The sequence below is a fragment of the Muscardinus avellanarius genome (genome assembly GCF_963383645.1).
Source record: "Muscardinus avellanarius genome assembly, chromosome: 4".
Taxonomy (NCBI): Eukaryota; Metazoa; Chordata; class Mammalia; order Rodentia; family Gliridae; genus Muscardinus; species Muscardinus avellanarius.
Genome location: NC_137789.1, coordinates 62,667,388 through 62,681,341, shown reverse-complemented (window position 1 = coordinate 62,681,341; position 13,954 = coordinate 62,667,388). Strand labels below are relative to the sequence as shown.

Below are 13,954 nucleotides of genomic sequence, written 5' to 3'. Positions count from 1 at the left end.
AAAGCTTTTATTTTGTAGGTATTCCATATTTTTAGACCAAAAGCATTTCTAAAATCCATGTTACTTCTTGGGCTTATTCTCAGAAGGATTGTGAAAAGAAACGTAAAGAAAAGTTGCCCATTTTCTTCTATACTTCCAGTGTCTTCCCTATAATTTATCTAATTAAATTCATTTTTTCTTAATACCTCCCCCATTATCTAGTGAAATAATGAGTTTAAGATTCAAACACTATGTGTACATGTATTCAGATACAATTTTTTAATTGTAGAGGATATATATTTGTCAGAGAGTAGAAATTTTGCTTCACTTTGGTTAAGTATGATTCTTTAAGACTACCATTAAAAGTGGACTTCAGGACTTTTGCCAACAATTTCTTCTTGAGCTAGCTAGTGACAGTTGAGAAAGCTTTCATCCTCCTTGTATTGGGATGAAAAGCCCGTCTCTGACATTAATTCTGCAGATGAAAGGGTGAGCACTTTTCCTTTTACAATGCTCCTCTTTCAACAGTCTTTCCTGGTAAACCTGAAAGGCAACCTCTAACCCCAGTACATTGTAAAGCACTTCTGCAGACCTGGGGGTGGGGGGAGAGAAAAGCAGTCATCAAAAAATGAAGCACCGGTTAGATTTCTCATGCCACCCTGAATGTACTTCAGAAATAGTCCTTAAATTTTAAAAGGTGGAAGAATTACCAACTGTTCTGGGTATTTTGATTTAAATAAATTAAAATACAGTGCTTCAACGTGGATGGAGAGTTTCATATCAATGAGCAGCTCTTTTCAAATTTGTATCTGTGGGTCTTGCTATGACTTAAAATTTGCAGAAGCTAACACTATGCATACACCCGATCTTCAAATAGGCGATAAAGAGACATGTGGCACTATAAGCCAGCAACTGATAAAACATATAGTAGAACATCGGTAAAGTAGAGCATCATTCTGAAATATAACTGGACATTTTGTCATTAGGAAACATTTTCCTGTGAATATCTAGGAAGTAAATATTGGAAAAATGACAGGTATAGAAACAGATGTGAACCTTTCTGTAAAAATAAAAGTTTATATAAATTAATTTTAATTTCAAACAATGACTTAAGAGTGGTACTCGATAAATTGCTCAAGCACAAAAACCTGCTCAAGGTGGGGGATCTGGAGATACTGTAGAGAGTAGTTATTCTATGCCTGGTTTTACTTTTTAAAAATAATTTGAATTGCCTATCTGGTCTAGAGAATACTAGTGACCTAAGATTTTACTTCCATATAAGATGTTTCCTTCAAAGGAAATAACTCTAGATGACAATTCTCTCTAGTATGATGTGCTTGGTTTATTTTGTGGATTCTAGTTATTTTGTACACAAGATTTTATGTCCAGGGATAACTCTGATAAATACAAAATATTCCATAAATTTAAATTTGTGTACTTACCATACATTGTAAACAATGTGAAGGGAACATAACCATGACTGATTCTCTTAAGGAGCTTTTAGCATCACTGAAGAAGTAGGAGTATATGAATAGCTGTAATTTATAGTATAGGAAGTGACTTTGAGGAATGTGAAATAAAAGGATCAGTGAAAATCTTTGTGGAGGAGGATAGCTCTGGTGTACGTAAGTCAGAAAATAGTGAATGGAAAAGACTTTAAGCAGAACCAAGGAAGACACAAAACCAGGTGTGGTGGCACACACTTGGAATCCCAGCATTTGGGAGGCTGAGTCAGGAGGATTGCAGTTCGCAGCCATCCTCAGCTACTTAGTGAGGCTCTTCTGCAACTCAGTGAGACCCTGTTTCAAAATAAAAGAATAAAAAATAGGACTAAGTGTATAGCTCGGAGGTAGAATGCCCCTGGGTTCCATCCCCAGTAGCACACACACACACACACACACACACACACACACACACACACAAGTCACATAAGCACATGATAAATAGTGATTGTTTTTCTCTCAAGCATAGAGGGCAGCAAGGCTGGTAAAATCATATAGATTAAAAATAAATCATTGCATTTAGTGGTTAAAGATCAGCCAAACTTCAAAAAAAGCAATAAAACAGGTCTTCTATAAGTACAGAATCAGCTTAAAATAAATAATTTCCTACACATTAATAAAAAGAGTTTCTGGCTTACAGCATTAATATGGGTCTCATTGCTGATATTTTTAAATAATCCCGCTGAAGAAGCATCACAATAATTATAGATTCAAGTACAAATGATATTTTTTTTTCTGTCTCAATTCAGAAACTTGATCTTTGCGAAGAGTTTTACAATAATGATTGCAAGGGATATAAATTTGTATATAGTCATTGTAATCTTATTATTTCTTTTTACTACAACAGAAAAAATTGTTCTGGGTAGACCAAAGACCTGACTGTAAAATGCAAAATAATAAAGACAGACGATAAAATAATAGACGTTTCTTACGACTTTGGGATAGACAAATATTTTTCTGACAGTCCCACATAGCACTATAAAGAAAAATATCAGTAAATTGCACTCATTAAAATTAAGACATTTTGCTCATTAAGAGGCATGATTCAGAGAATGAAAATACAAAGAAAGGAGATGAATAAGAAATTTAAAATTGCTTTATTCTTTAAAAGGCACATGTACCCAACACTTAACAAAATGTTTCTAAAATAAGTAAGAAAAAGGTATATAACCCAGTTTATCCACACAAAGTACTACATAAGCATACATTAGGATCCACCAGTTCTATTCCTATCTAGACAATAAAAAATGTAAATATGTGCATTAAAATACATACATTATAATGTTCTTGTGATTATTTTATTTTATTTTATTTTTTGGTGGTACTGAGGTTCCTGGAAACCCTTCTACCTCCGGGCTACACTCCCAGACCTATTTTATATTTTATTTGGAAACAGGGTCTCTTAAGCCAGCGAGGCTGGCTTTGAACCTGCAAGATCCTCCTGTCTCCACCTCCCAAGCGCGGGGATTACAAGCATGAGCCACCATGCCCAGCTTGTGATGTTATTTTTAACCATCCTAAACTGGAAATAACACTGACACTCAACAACATAATAAATAAATAAATTGTAGTATGCTCATCAAAGAAAAAGGACAAAGGGTTGGTATATAAGACAAGATTGAAGAATATCACAGACATATTGAATGAAAGAATCCACACACAAAAGTCAGACAACAGAATTATCTATGGTTTCATTTCTATAGACTAAAAGCAGGCCAAACCGATAGAAAGTAAGAATATGCATTAACTTTGGTGAGGAGGGAGGCACAAAGGATTCTAGAGGAATGGCTATTTTCTTCTCCCATATCTGAGTGTTTTTTCACTCAGGTGCCTTAGGAAATTTTTATTCAGCTGGCTACTTAAAATGTTGGCACTTTAATGCATGTATGTACATTTTAACAATAAAGTTTAATAATCAACTACATACTTACAATTAAAGTAGAAAGATTGTATTATTAAAATTCGTCATATAATACAGATGAACTCAATATTACTGAAAATAAAGGATTCATTCATATTCATTCAAATGGTTGCTTTTGGTTAGAATAAAAACTGTGTCTAGCCAGGCATGGGGGCACATGCTTGCAATCCCAGTACTTGGGAGACTGAGACAGTAGGATTGAAGGTTCAAGGCCAGCCTCAGCTACTTAGTGAGGCCCTCAGTAATTTAAATGAGACCCTGTTTCAATATAAAGAATAAAAAATAAGGCTGGGAGTGTAGCTTGGCAGTACAATGCCTCGGGGTTCAATTCCCAGTGCTGCAAAACAAAACAAAATAAAACAAACAAAAAATAAAACAAACCAAAACAAACGGTGTCCAATAGTAAGCAGAATTGAATACTATTTTGGCTGTAAGAAGAAATTCACTGTACATTGCTCAAAATATTACAGATTATTTTTTATAATGGGTACCCAGTTACTTCTATTTAAATATTTAATATTTAAACTAAACAATACTTTGATTAAATCCCCTGAGCTTCATAAAATAGTAAATAGTCTATAATTAGTTCTTACTGTAATAATATTAAATTGCTATTGAGTACTTTCTGCTTATGTTAACATTTTAAGTGTTTTCACATATTAATTCATCCTAATGTATAAAGTGGCAATGTGAGATGGCTAGTATCATTTCCCTTGTAAAAGGAAGGATCCAGGCCTACAGAGGCCAAGTGTGTAATGACTAGTGGCACTTCATGGATCTAAGTTAAGCAGCTTAGTTTAAATTTTGTCTTAAGGCATTGTTCTATACTGACTCTACTGTCTCAAACCACCATCGCAGGGATTCCATTCTTACTTGCCCTTAGTGGAGATGGACTTACCAACCATGTGATGGTAGAAGTGTCATGAGCTTATGAAACTCTACAGTGAATGAAATGTCTAGAGATGGATACATACTCACTTTTGCAAATGTAGAGATAGAAAAACACAAGTGAAGAGAGCATTTTGAAACGGATACGCTTTAAGATAACTCCTAATTATGCACATCAGTAGAATACAGTAATGGCTTGGAGAAAGTATGCCACTAACAGAGGAAGGAGTCATCTTTATAGAAATGTACTTGCTAAAATATTTTGGGCTACATCTAATTGAATACTGAAATCATTGTTCCTTAGACAATGCATGCATTATCTCTCATAGCAAGAAAAATGGAGAGAAGATGTGCCAAAATTTGTTAATGGCAGGCACTGTCTATCCTTTTGCTTTATCGAGGTGATAGATCTCTTTCTTCAGGCTTGCATCTTTAAATTTCACAAACTTATATATGAGCACCTAAAGAAACATTTTCTCTTTTTATCACAAAAGAAAACCCTTGCTAACCCTGCTCCTCACCCCCAAACTGATGTCTTCCTTCCTTCCAGTGTCCAGGTTACATCCATGTCTACCCCATAGAAGTTACTAGGCGCAGGGCTAGACTGGGATGACTGGTTTCGATTAATCAGCTTTTGGCTCCTGGGGATGCCAGCATGAGGGCCTGTGAGGTGGCGGACATGCTCAGTAAATTGGAGGCTATGGGCTTGGAAGGAAGGAGTGAAATGCTGGTAGTTGGTTAACCAACTAACTGGGTCTGCCACAAGAAAGTAGTAATGCTAAAAACAACCAGAGCCTTACAAGTCACAGCCTTAGCCGCAAGCCAGAGTGCTACTTTTACATGAATTCTGTATGAGAAGACGTTTTCTTCTGTCTACACAGATTTCTCAACAATAAGTAAAAATACGAACAGTATTCTCTTTGAGTATCAATAGTGCTGTGTTTGATTTTACTCTTTAAAATGGCATATATACTAAACCAGGAATGGCAAGATTTATTATTGTAATGCCAATCTTTAAAATGGTGAATTTTTAAATCATTCTTTTATATTAAATATGACCTTGCAGTACCTAAATTGGAGCTGATAAAAACACCAAGGCAAAAGATTTACTTTTTTTCCCCTTTTTATTTCTTTCTTGGAGAAAGCTTGGGATTTAAAACTTTTAAACCAAATTTTATTTTCTTTAATATAAGCTTTTATTGTTTGATTTGTTCATTGTATAGAAAAGCTTATAATTCAAATATAAGAGTATGAATATATTTAATTTCTTTACTATCTTAATCCCTTTTTTCTAATTTAAGTTCATTTTGAAAAATTTTTTAAATTTTTTATTAATGCTTACTAATCAATAAAATTATATTATTACTTTTATGTTTTTATTAAATAGTAGACTTTCACTACTACTTAAAAGTTACAGTAGCCTGGTGTGGTGGCACAAGCTTGTAATCCCGGTGCTTGGGAGGCAGAGACAGGAGGATCGTGCAGGTTCGAAGCCAGTCTCCCTGGTTTAAGAGACCCTGTCTCCAAATTAAAAAAAAAAAAATAGGTCTGGGAGTGTAGCCCAGAGGTAGAGGGGTTTCCAGGAACCTCAGCACCACCAAAAACAAACAAACAAACAAAAAAAAAAAAGAAAGAAAAGAAAAAAAAGAAAAAAAAAGTTACCGTATAGAAACATGTTCTTCATCTACTGTAAGAAAAGATTTTTTTTTTACTATGAATTTTGGGGATCATCCATCAGTTTGTAGGAGGAAAAATAGGGGTCTGAACCCTGAACCTGAGAACTATGAATAGCTATTTTTGTGTGTGTTTTAGTTGCTATAAAACTATAAAATTACACCTATGAAAGATTTATGTGCACCAGAACTTTATATCTTTTGCATTCCTTTGGTAGATGACAGTTGTCTTCCTGATGAGAAGGAGCAGGGTCTCAGGTTCACTTAAGGTTTATACTTAACATTTTCAGGTTTGAGTACAAAAGTAGCTTAGTGGGCTGGTGGGAAGAGACAGGCAGCAGTTGTGATGATGTGAGTTAATGTACTCCAACATTTAGGCATAAACAACATTGGAGGGCAGCAAAGGTAAATGAATTACAGCAGGGGGTGGATTCAATCCCCAGTACCACAATACATAAATAAATGTAAATAAATTAAGTAAATGCTTTTTTTTTTTTTTTTTTGCGGGTCTGGGAGTGGAACCCAGGGGCATTCGACCTCCGAGCTACACCCCTGCCCCATTTTTTTTATTCTTTATTTTGAAACCGGGTCTCACTGAGTTACAGAGGTCTCCCTCACTAGGTAGCTGAGGGTGTCCGTGAACCGCAATCCTCTGGTCTCAGCCTCCCAAATGCTGGGATTACAAGAGTGCGCCACCACGCCCGGCTAAGTAAATGCTTTTTAAATTATAAAAAAAAAAAAAAAAAGCTGCCTGTAAAAAGAGCACTGCACTCAGTAGGGTGAATCTATAACATTATGGATTTTAAGTAAGTAATTGGCTTCTTCTAGATTCCAACTTGGACCATATTAACTTTCCTTTCACTATTTTAGAAAGAGGTTTAGATTCCAGTCAACTTATCATTGAGAAATTGATTGGTGGCAGTCCTTATATTAACTCCACGCATGTATACATCAGTGGGGTTGGGGATGGGGGAGAAGTGCTGTGGTCACCTTGAGAAGACAATGCTGCTATTTTATGGGTGGGGCGAGGCTCTCAATTTCAGCCACCCTAATCACACATAGCCCCGTTGCTTTATGAAGCCCCCTTTTCCATCTGGTCCTCATCAAGTTTTAAGAGAGCCAAAGAACACCCTCTCCATTCTAGATGCTAGGTCCTTGAAACAGATGTGGACCCTTGGAGAAATGAAAAGGAAAGCTTTCCCCTCTTCAGCCAGCCTCCAGTTTTTTGTCTCCCAGAAAAGGGTGTGCAGCGCATCCAGTGCCCGCCCTGCTCTCTGAGGCTGCACTTCTTTGCGGAGTGCTGTAAAAGGCATCTTAGCATCTCATCAGAAAAAAACTAGGAGGAGAATCTGTGAAAGCAGGGGCGCTGAGAAGGGCGGGAAGGTGTGGGGGACCCTCCTGGCACCCGCTACCCGCAGGGCCAGCCGGTCCCGGCCCCTGTCTCCCAAGCCCAGAGCACGCCCACCGAGGCCCAGCGCCCGGGATTCGCGGCGCCTCGGGGCGGGCTGCTCCTGAGCGCGGCGGGCAGGGAGCCAGGAGCCCGGGCGGGCGGAGGTGGAGGTGGAGGTGGAGGTGGAGGTGGGGTGGGCGAGGAGGGGACCGAGTCACGTGCACGCGCAGGGACCGCAATAAAAGCCCGGGAGCGCGAGCGGGCGGCGGAAGCGCTGGGCGCCGGGCTGAGCGCAGAGGCTGCACCGCCGACCGGCTCGCGCCCCGCCCCTCGCTCCTGCAGGGCTCGCTCCGCGGCTCCAGGGCGCCCACCCCGGCCAGCTAGCAAGGCTGCCGCCTTTCTGCCCGGCTCCCTCTTTGCAGCGGCCCGCCTGCTACTCCTTCCAGACCCGGGAGGACTTGGGAGACCGAGGATCGCGAAGTGCTGTCAGCGCCTCCTGGCTCGGGAGCTCAGGGCTTGCAGCGCTCCGCGGCAACTTCACCCTGGAGAGGTAAGGACGTAGCCCACACGCACCATCCAGCGTCCGGAAGGCTCCCTTTTCTTCGTTTCCTTTTTCTTTTTAAACTCTTCTTAAGGAAAAAGAAAGCCAAACTTGTAGAGAGTACTCGATCGGGCACGGGTTAGCGGGTTGCCTGGAAAGCAGAGGCTTGAGATGAGCCCAGCTCGTCCTTTCAGAGTAGAGTCTTGGTGGGCTGCGCTGCCTCTCCGGCTTCAGACGCCGGCGGCGTCGGGGAGAAGCCCCAAGTTGCCCGCCAGGCCCTGAGCAGGACACCGGTTAGGTACACACTTTCCTGGAAACAGTGATCCAGTTCTAGACCCGCGCCCAGGTAAAAAGAGACTTCCTCTTAGGATAAGAACCGTTCACTCGCAGTGGTTCACTAGGCCCTTTCGAGGTACCCCATGGATATACAGGGCTCTTTAAGGCATTTTGTGCATCTTTAAGGCATTCACATTCAATTTCAGAATGTAATGGCTGTTATGAATGTCTCTTAACCAGAAACGGGACATTGGAATAAAATGCTTTCATAAGGAAAACAAAAAAAACAAAAAAACAAAAAACAAAAAAACACAACACCTTAAACTCTTTTGAGAAGCATGGACCTCCAAATCAAAATAAAGCATCCTAAGTAGATGTTGCCGTTTGCAGGCTATATGTAATGTATAGCCATTTAAAGTCTTGTAATTTGGATTTTTTTTTTCATGCTTTGGCTCTCCTAAAGTACTTTTGCCATTTATTTTTGAATTCGTGGTTATCTTGGAAAATAGAGCTGTCAAATTTTGTGGAAATAATGTATTGTGAAAAGTCCTCCAGAATAAATAAATAGATTGGAGATAAGTTATTTCAAACTGCAGATGTTTATTTGCCGAGGTGGTCGAGACAAGTCAAACTGGCATACTCTGTTTTTTTGCTTTTATTAGAAAATCAATATCTTAGTCGGGCGTAGTGGCGCACACTCATAATCCCAGTACGTGGGAGGCTGAGACAGGAGGATCACATAGGTTCAAAGCCAGCCTCAGCTACTTAGGCTCTCAGCAACTTAGTGAGACCCTGTTTCCAAATAAAATATAAAATAGGTCTGGGAGTGTAGCCCGGAGGTAAAAAGCCCCTGGGTTCCATCCCCAGTACAAAAAAAAAAAAAAAAAAAATCAATATCTTCCAGTATTTTCATCTTAATACAGTAACATGTCTTTATAGCCAAAAGGAGTGGAAGGCCCTGTCTTGGAGATTTTCCCGGGGAAACCCCGAGGTCATTCATTATGAAGTGTACTGCGCGGGAGTGGCTCAGAGTATCCACAGTGCTATTCATGGCAAGAGCAATTCCAGCCATGGTGGTTCCTAATGCCACTTTATTGGAGAAACTTTTGGAAAAGTACATGGATGAGGATGGCGAGTGGTGGACAGCCAAGCAAAGAGGGAAAAGGGCCATCACAGACAATGACATGCAGAGTATCTTGGACCTTCATAATAAGCTGCGAAGTCAGGTGTATCCAACAGCCTCTAACATGGAATATATGGTAAGAACACTTTTCAAGTGGTTTATACTAAAGACATGTTGATTGGTGCTTTTAGCCATTGTGGTTAGTTTTATTCATGGTATTCTTTAATCTTTCACCATTTGTCCTGTATGAAATAAAGATTTTCTTCAAGGGTATCTTCCTCTGTACATTCTTTTATTAGTGCTTCACTTGAATTTCATATGGAGTGTGCCTACTAAATATTCTAAATTCTACTCTTTCCAGGAATGTTACTATTCTGCTGAAAAAACTGATGTGTTGGCCATTTAACGACTCAGTAGAACAATTATGTGTCAATCCCTAATAGTCTATCTTATTAATGGTGGCTCTGAAAAGTTCAGAGTCCAAAAATTTGAAGAAGCTTTTGGGATTGCTGGTATATATAGTTTCTTAATAGGCCTTAAAATATGTTCTTAAAATATGTGACATTGAGATGATGCATTTCTGTGATTGCTTTATGATAACGTGCTTTTGCAATGGCTCCCCGCTCCTTGATGTATTCTTTGTGAATTATGAAGTATGAAAATAAGGCTGGGCAAAAGATTAAGTAAAAATATTCAACTTACCTTTAATGATCTTATATTTATGCTTGGTGTAAATTAGCAAGTTTGAGAAACAAAATTACTTCTCTAAGACTATTAGCATGCCCTACCTATCTAGAAAACTTAAAAAAATTCTATTATATTATTTCTGTGAGTTAGTGCACTAAAAAAGTGTGTTAATTAACACTAGCTGACCATACCAAAGCTTATTTAATGAATGTTAGAAAATAATATTTTTTATTTGGATACATTGCATGGTACAGTTAATTTTAATGCATTCTGGGCTTTTTTTTGACACATCTGCATTAGTTGGGTATTCTCCATTGAGATGACTTCCAAGAAACATGGAAATTCTATTTTCACTACCTACTACAAAATAGTACATTATATTATTTTAACTTTTACTGGCAAAAATATTTCCCCCATAGAAAGTGGGTAGCACTCGAGAGAACTCATCAGAAATGAAGAACTAGGGTCAGAATCAGGTTGTCTGGGGTTAAGTTCTGGCACTGAGCAATGTCTGTCTACTCAGTTTCCTTATCCATGTGCTCACCTTAAAGGGTTGTTGAGAAGAGTAAACGAGATAACCTGTGTAAAGTTTAGCTCATTGACTGGCATATTGCAAGGTCTCAGTGTTACTAAGACATATATAATCCATTTTATGTTTCATATGTTTAAATGCAGTATCTAAGGAAATTATTAATGCTTCTCAAAATTCTATAAAGGATATTTCATCTCCAAGGTCTCATATTTCTGCTTATTGTGTGTTTTAAAATGTCCAAAGTGAAAAATGCTATGACTTCTTCATCTACATGCTTTCAACCAGAGCCAACTATGGAGCCTTTCCAAGTAGGCCACTGGATACTTATTCAAAGGGGATAGGTATTCAGTTGCTTTTTATTTAAAGTAAGGAAGAACTGGGGAGTTCAAACCCACAAAAGGAAATATGAGAATATTTTTGTGTGACTTAAGTAATATGGAAATCATGAAAGAACAGTTCTATGATTCCTTTTCATGTCTAATTTCCAAAAATAATAACTACATATTGTATGATGTCTGGTCTGGGATGTTTATATGAGTTTCTTTTTAGTTCCATTGGGTTTTTTTTTCTATTCTTGAAATGTAGATTCAGAAAACAGCCAGGGTTTATGTTGTGTTGTCCTTAGATACTATCCGCACTGGAACCATGCCTTGGCCATTAATCCAGCTTCAGAGGAGCTCAGTGCCCTGCTATAATACTAGAATGCATTCTTTTTTTTTTTTTTTTTAAGAATACACATTTAAGGGGAAGTTTGAAAAAATACTGTTTATTGAAAATATAGTTAATTCATATATCTTATGACAATATAAATACGGATGTTGATCAATGTTATAAAATACAATTTATTCAAATAGGTATTTAGAATGCATTTATTCTGAGAAAACAAAATTAAAAACTGACTAAAGGACTATTTCTTGTAAAATCTGCAATATCTTATGATAAGTGCCAGCACCTTTGGCCATTTGTACCCTATATGTCATTTCACATTACATGTTTGAATAACCCGTCTCCTTATTTACAATTGATATTTATTCTAGTCCTATAGCAGCCAAGTCACATCCACACTTATTAACATCATATCCCCACTTTTTTCTTATCCTCATTTAACTTCTAGGGTTAAATATTACTCTGGAAAGTACAATATCCCCTTGAAGAGCTTATGGGTTCATTGAGAAGAAAGAAGAGATTAGTTTGAAAATTTTCTAGTAAACAAGGACACAAAATTTTTTCTTCATGTTTATGGATAATGTCAAGAGAGCACAAGACAGCAATTTCTGAGAGATGATCAAGGGGGACAATGAGGTGTATGCTGCTTTTTGAAGGCGGTCAGCACCTCGAATTGTAGGAAAGAGTAGATAGAGGGTATGTGTCACTTAGAGCAAGAGGAGCAGACAAATGCAGGGTGGAAAGAAGTGTCAGGCTCATGACAGGGAGCTAGAAGCAGATTAGGCTGATGAAAGCATGGACCTTGGCAGTCTGAGGAAGGGGAGAAGCAAGCTCTGGGTGACAGGAACCAGCAATACTTCTACGGAGATGATCTACATTGAGCTTACCATTAAAGAAACTAGAGCCTTTGGCGCATCAAATGAAGCTGTTACTGAAAAGACAGTGAATGTTAGAGGAAAACATACTGGCTTTGGAGCAGGGTAGCAGCAGGTTTATATTTTGTCTCTGCTGCTTATTGTCTATGAATTCGGAGTTGGCAACCATTTGGCATTATTTCTTTCATTCATAAGATTGGGGACAAAATATAAAACCCACAGGTTGTAATGAGACCGGATGGTTGGAACTATTGAAACAGATTTACTTTCTTCACGCCTTCTCTTTCATGGGTTTTGAGACCCCATTGTTTATTCATTCATTCCCATATCTTGGTTTCTTACTCATCTCCTTTTTTTTTTTTTTTTTGTGGTACAGGGGATGAAACCCATGGGCATTCTACCTCTGAGCGACAGCCCAGCTCTATTTTTTTATTCTCTATTTTGAAACAGGGTCTCACTGAGTTGCAGAGGGCCTAAGTGGTAGCTGAGGCTGTTCGCATATCGCGATCCTCTTGTCTCAGCCTCCCAAATGCTGGGATTACAAGCATGCACCACCACACCTGACTCTCTCACTCTTCTCTTAAAAGTTTGTTCCCCAGGTTTTTGCTTTTGTATTTTGTGCTTCCTATGGGGCCTTATCTAGTCCTTTGAATTCAAATCCAATCTTGTGCTCATGGCTCCTTATTCTGCGTCTCTACCCTACAGCTCACTCTCATCAATGCCTTGTGCTAGTTCAGGTTGTCCAGTGGGTCGGTTCCATGTGATAATATTCCACGGTATCTTCAAGCAGAAGATGTCTAAAAAGAAAATTCACTGCCTACCTGCTTTCCTTCCTAGATTCATCCTTAGATATGTCCTTGGCATCTGGTCAGTCATCTCTAAGAAACAAATATTTGGACACATTCTCAATTTCTGCTTTCACCACATACAAAAACAATCATGCAACTACTTCCCAAGTTTCATAGAGTTTATCTCAAGAATGTCTTTTGGGCTGGGCGTGGTGGCGCATGCTTGTAATCCCCGCGCTTGGGAGGCTGAGACAGGAGAATCACGCAGGTTCGAAGCCAGCCTCGCTGGCTTAAGAGACCCTGTTTTTTTTAAAAAAGAGACCCTATATTAAAATATATATATATATATATATATATATATATATATATATGATGTCTGGGAGTGTAACCTGGAGATAGAAGGATTTCCAGGAACCCCAGGACCACCAAAAAAAAAATGTCTTTGAATTCATCTCTTCTCTTTTTTCTGTGTGTGTGTGTGTGTGTGTGTGTGTGTGTGTGTGTGTGCATACACACTGCAGAACAAACCCAGGAACAGTCTGCCTCTGAGCTACATCCCAGTTTTATTTTATTTTATTTTATTTTAGACAATGTTTCATTAAGTTGCTAAGATTGGATTGGAACCTCTGATCTTCCTGTCTCAGCCTCCCAAGTACTGCAAATCAGGCGTGCACCACCATGCCCAGCTTTGCCTCATGCCATTAGTACTATAGCTCTCCACTAAGGAGATTACCCTTCTGTTCCTACTTTACTTCTGACTTAATCTACAAACCCCTGTCCTTTGACTTTACTCCTATAGCTGACTTTTTCTCAAACAGATCAGTGCTGGTCAGCTATACAGAAGTTCTGTTAACTCCTGGCAGAGTACAAGTTAAAGTCCTCCTTAATTAGCATGTAAAAGGAACCACCAGTGCGGTGCAGTCCAGTCTGTCCCATAGCCCTTGACTGCCTTGGATCTGGGTCCACTACTCCTTGTTATTAATGGTGGCCATTCTTTCTCATGCTTCTATTCTTCTTTGCTCACTTGATATCCTCTGGGCCTGGAATATGTGTTTTGTCTCCTCCTAGAAAACTATTTATCCCTTAAGATGATACTCAAGCATTGTCTTTCCT

General features: G+C 38.7%; 1 protein-coding gene across 1 annotated transcript in view; it reads left to right on the top strand.

The window, feature by feature from the left end:
* Positions 1–9,171: 9,171 nt before the first annotated feature.
* The window catches only part of CRISPLD1 (cysteine rich secretory protein LCCL domain containing 1), a gene marked incomplete at both ends in the record, with an annotated part of 35,221 nt that continues 30,438 nt past the window's right edge, over positions 9,172–13,954 (top strand). Inside the window, one exon of the mRNA XM_080695327.1 lies at positions 9,172–9,429. Coding sequence (XP_080551453.1) covers positions 9,172–9,429 — 258 coding nt within the window. The remainder of the gene's footprint in view (positions 9,430–13,954) is intronic.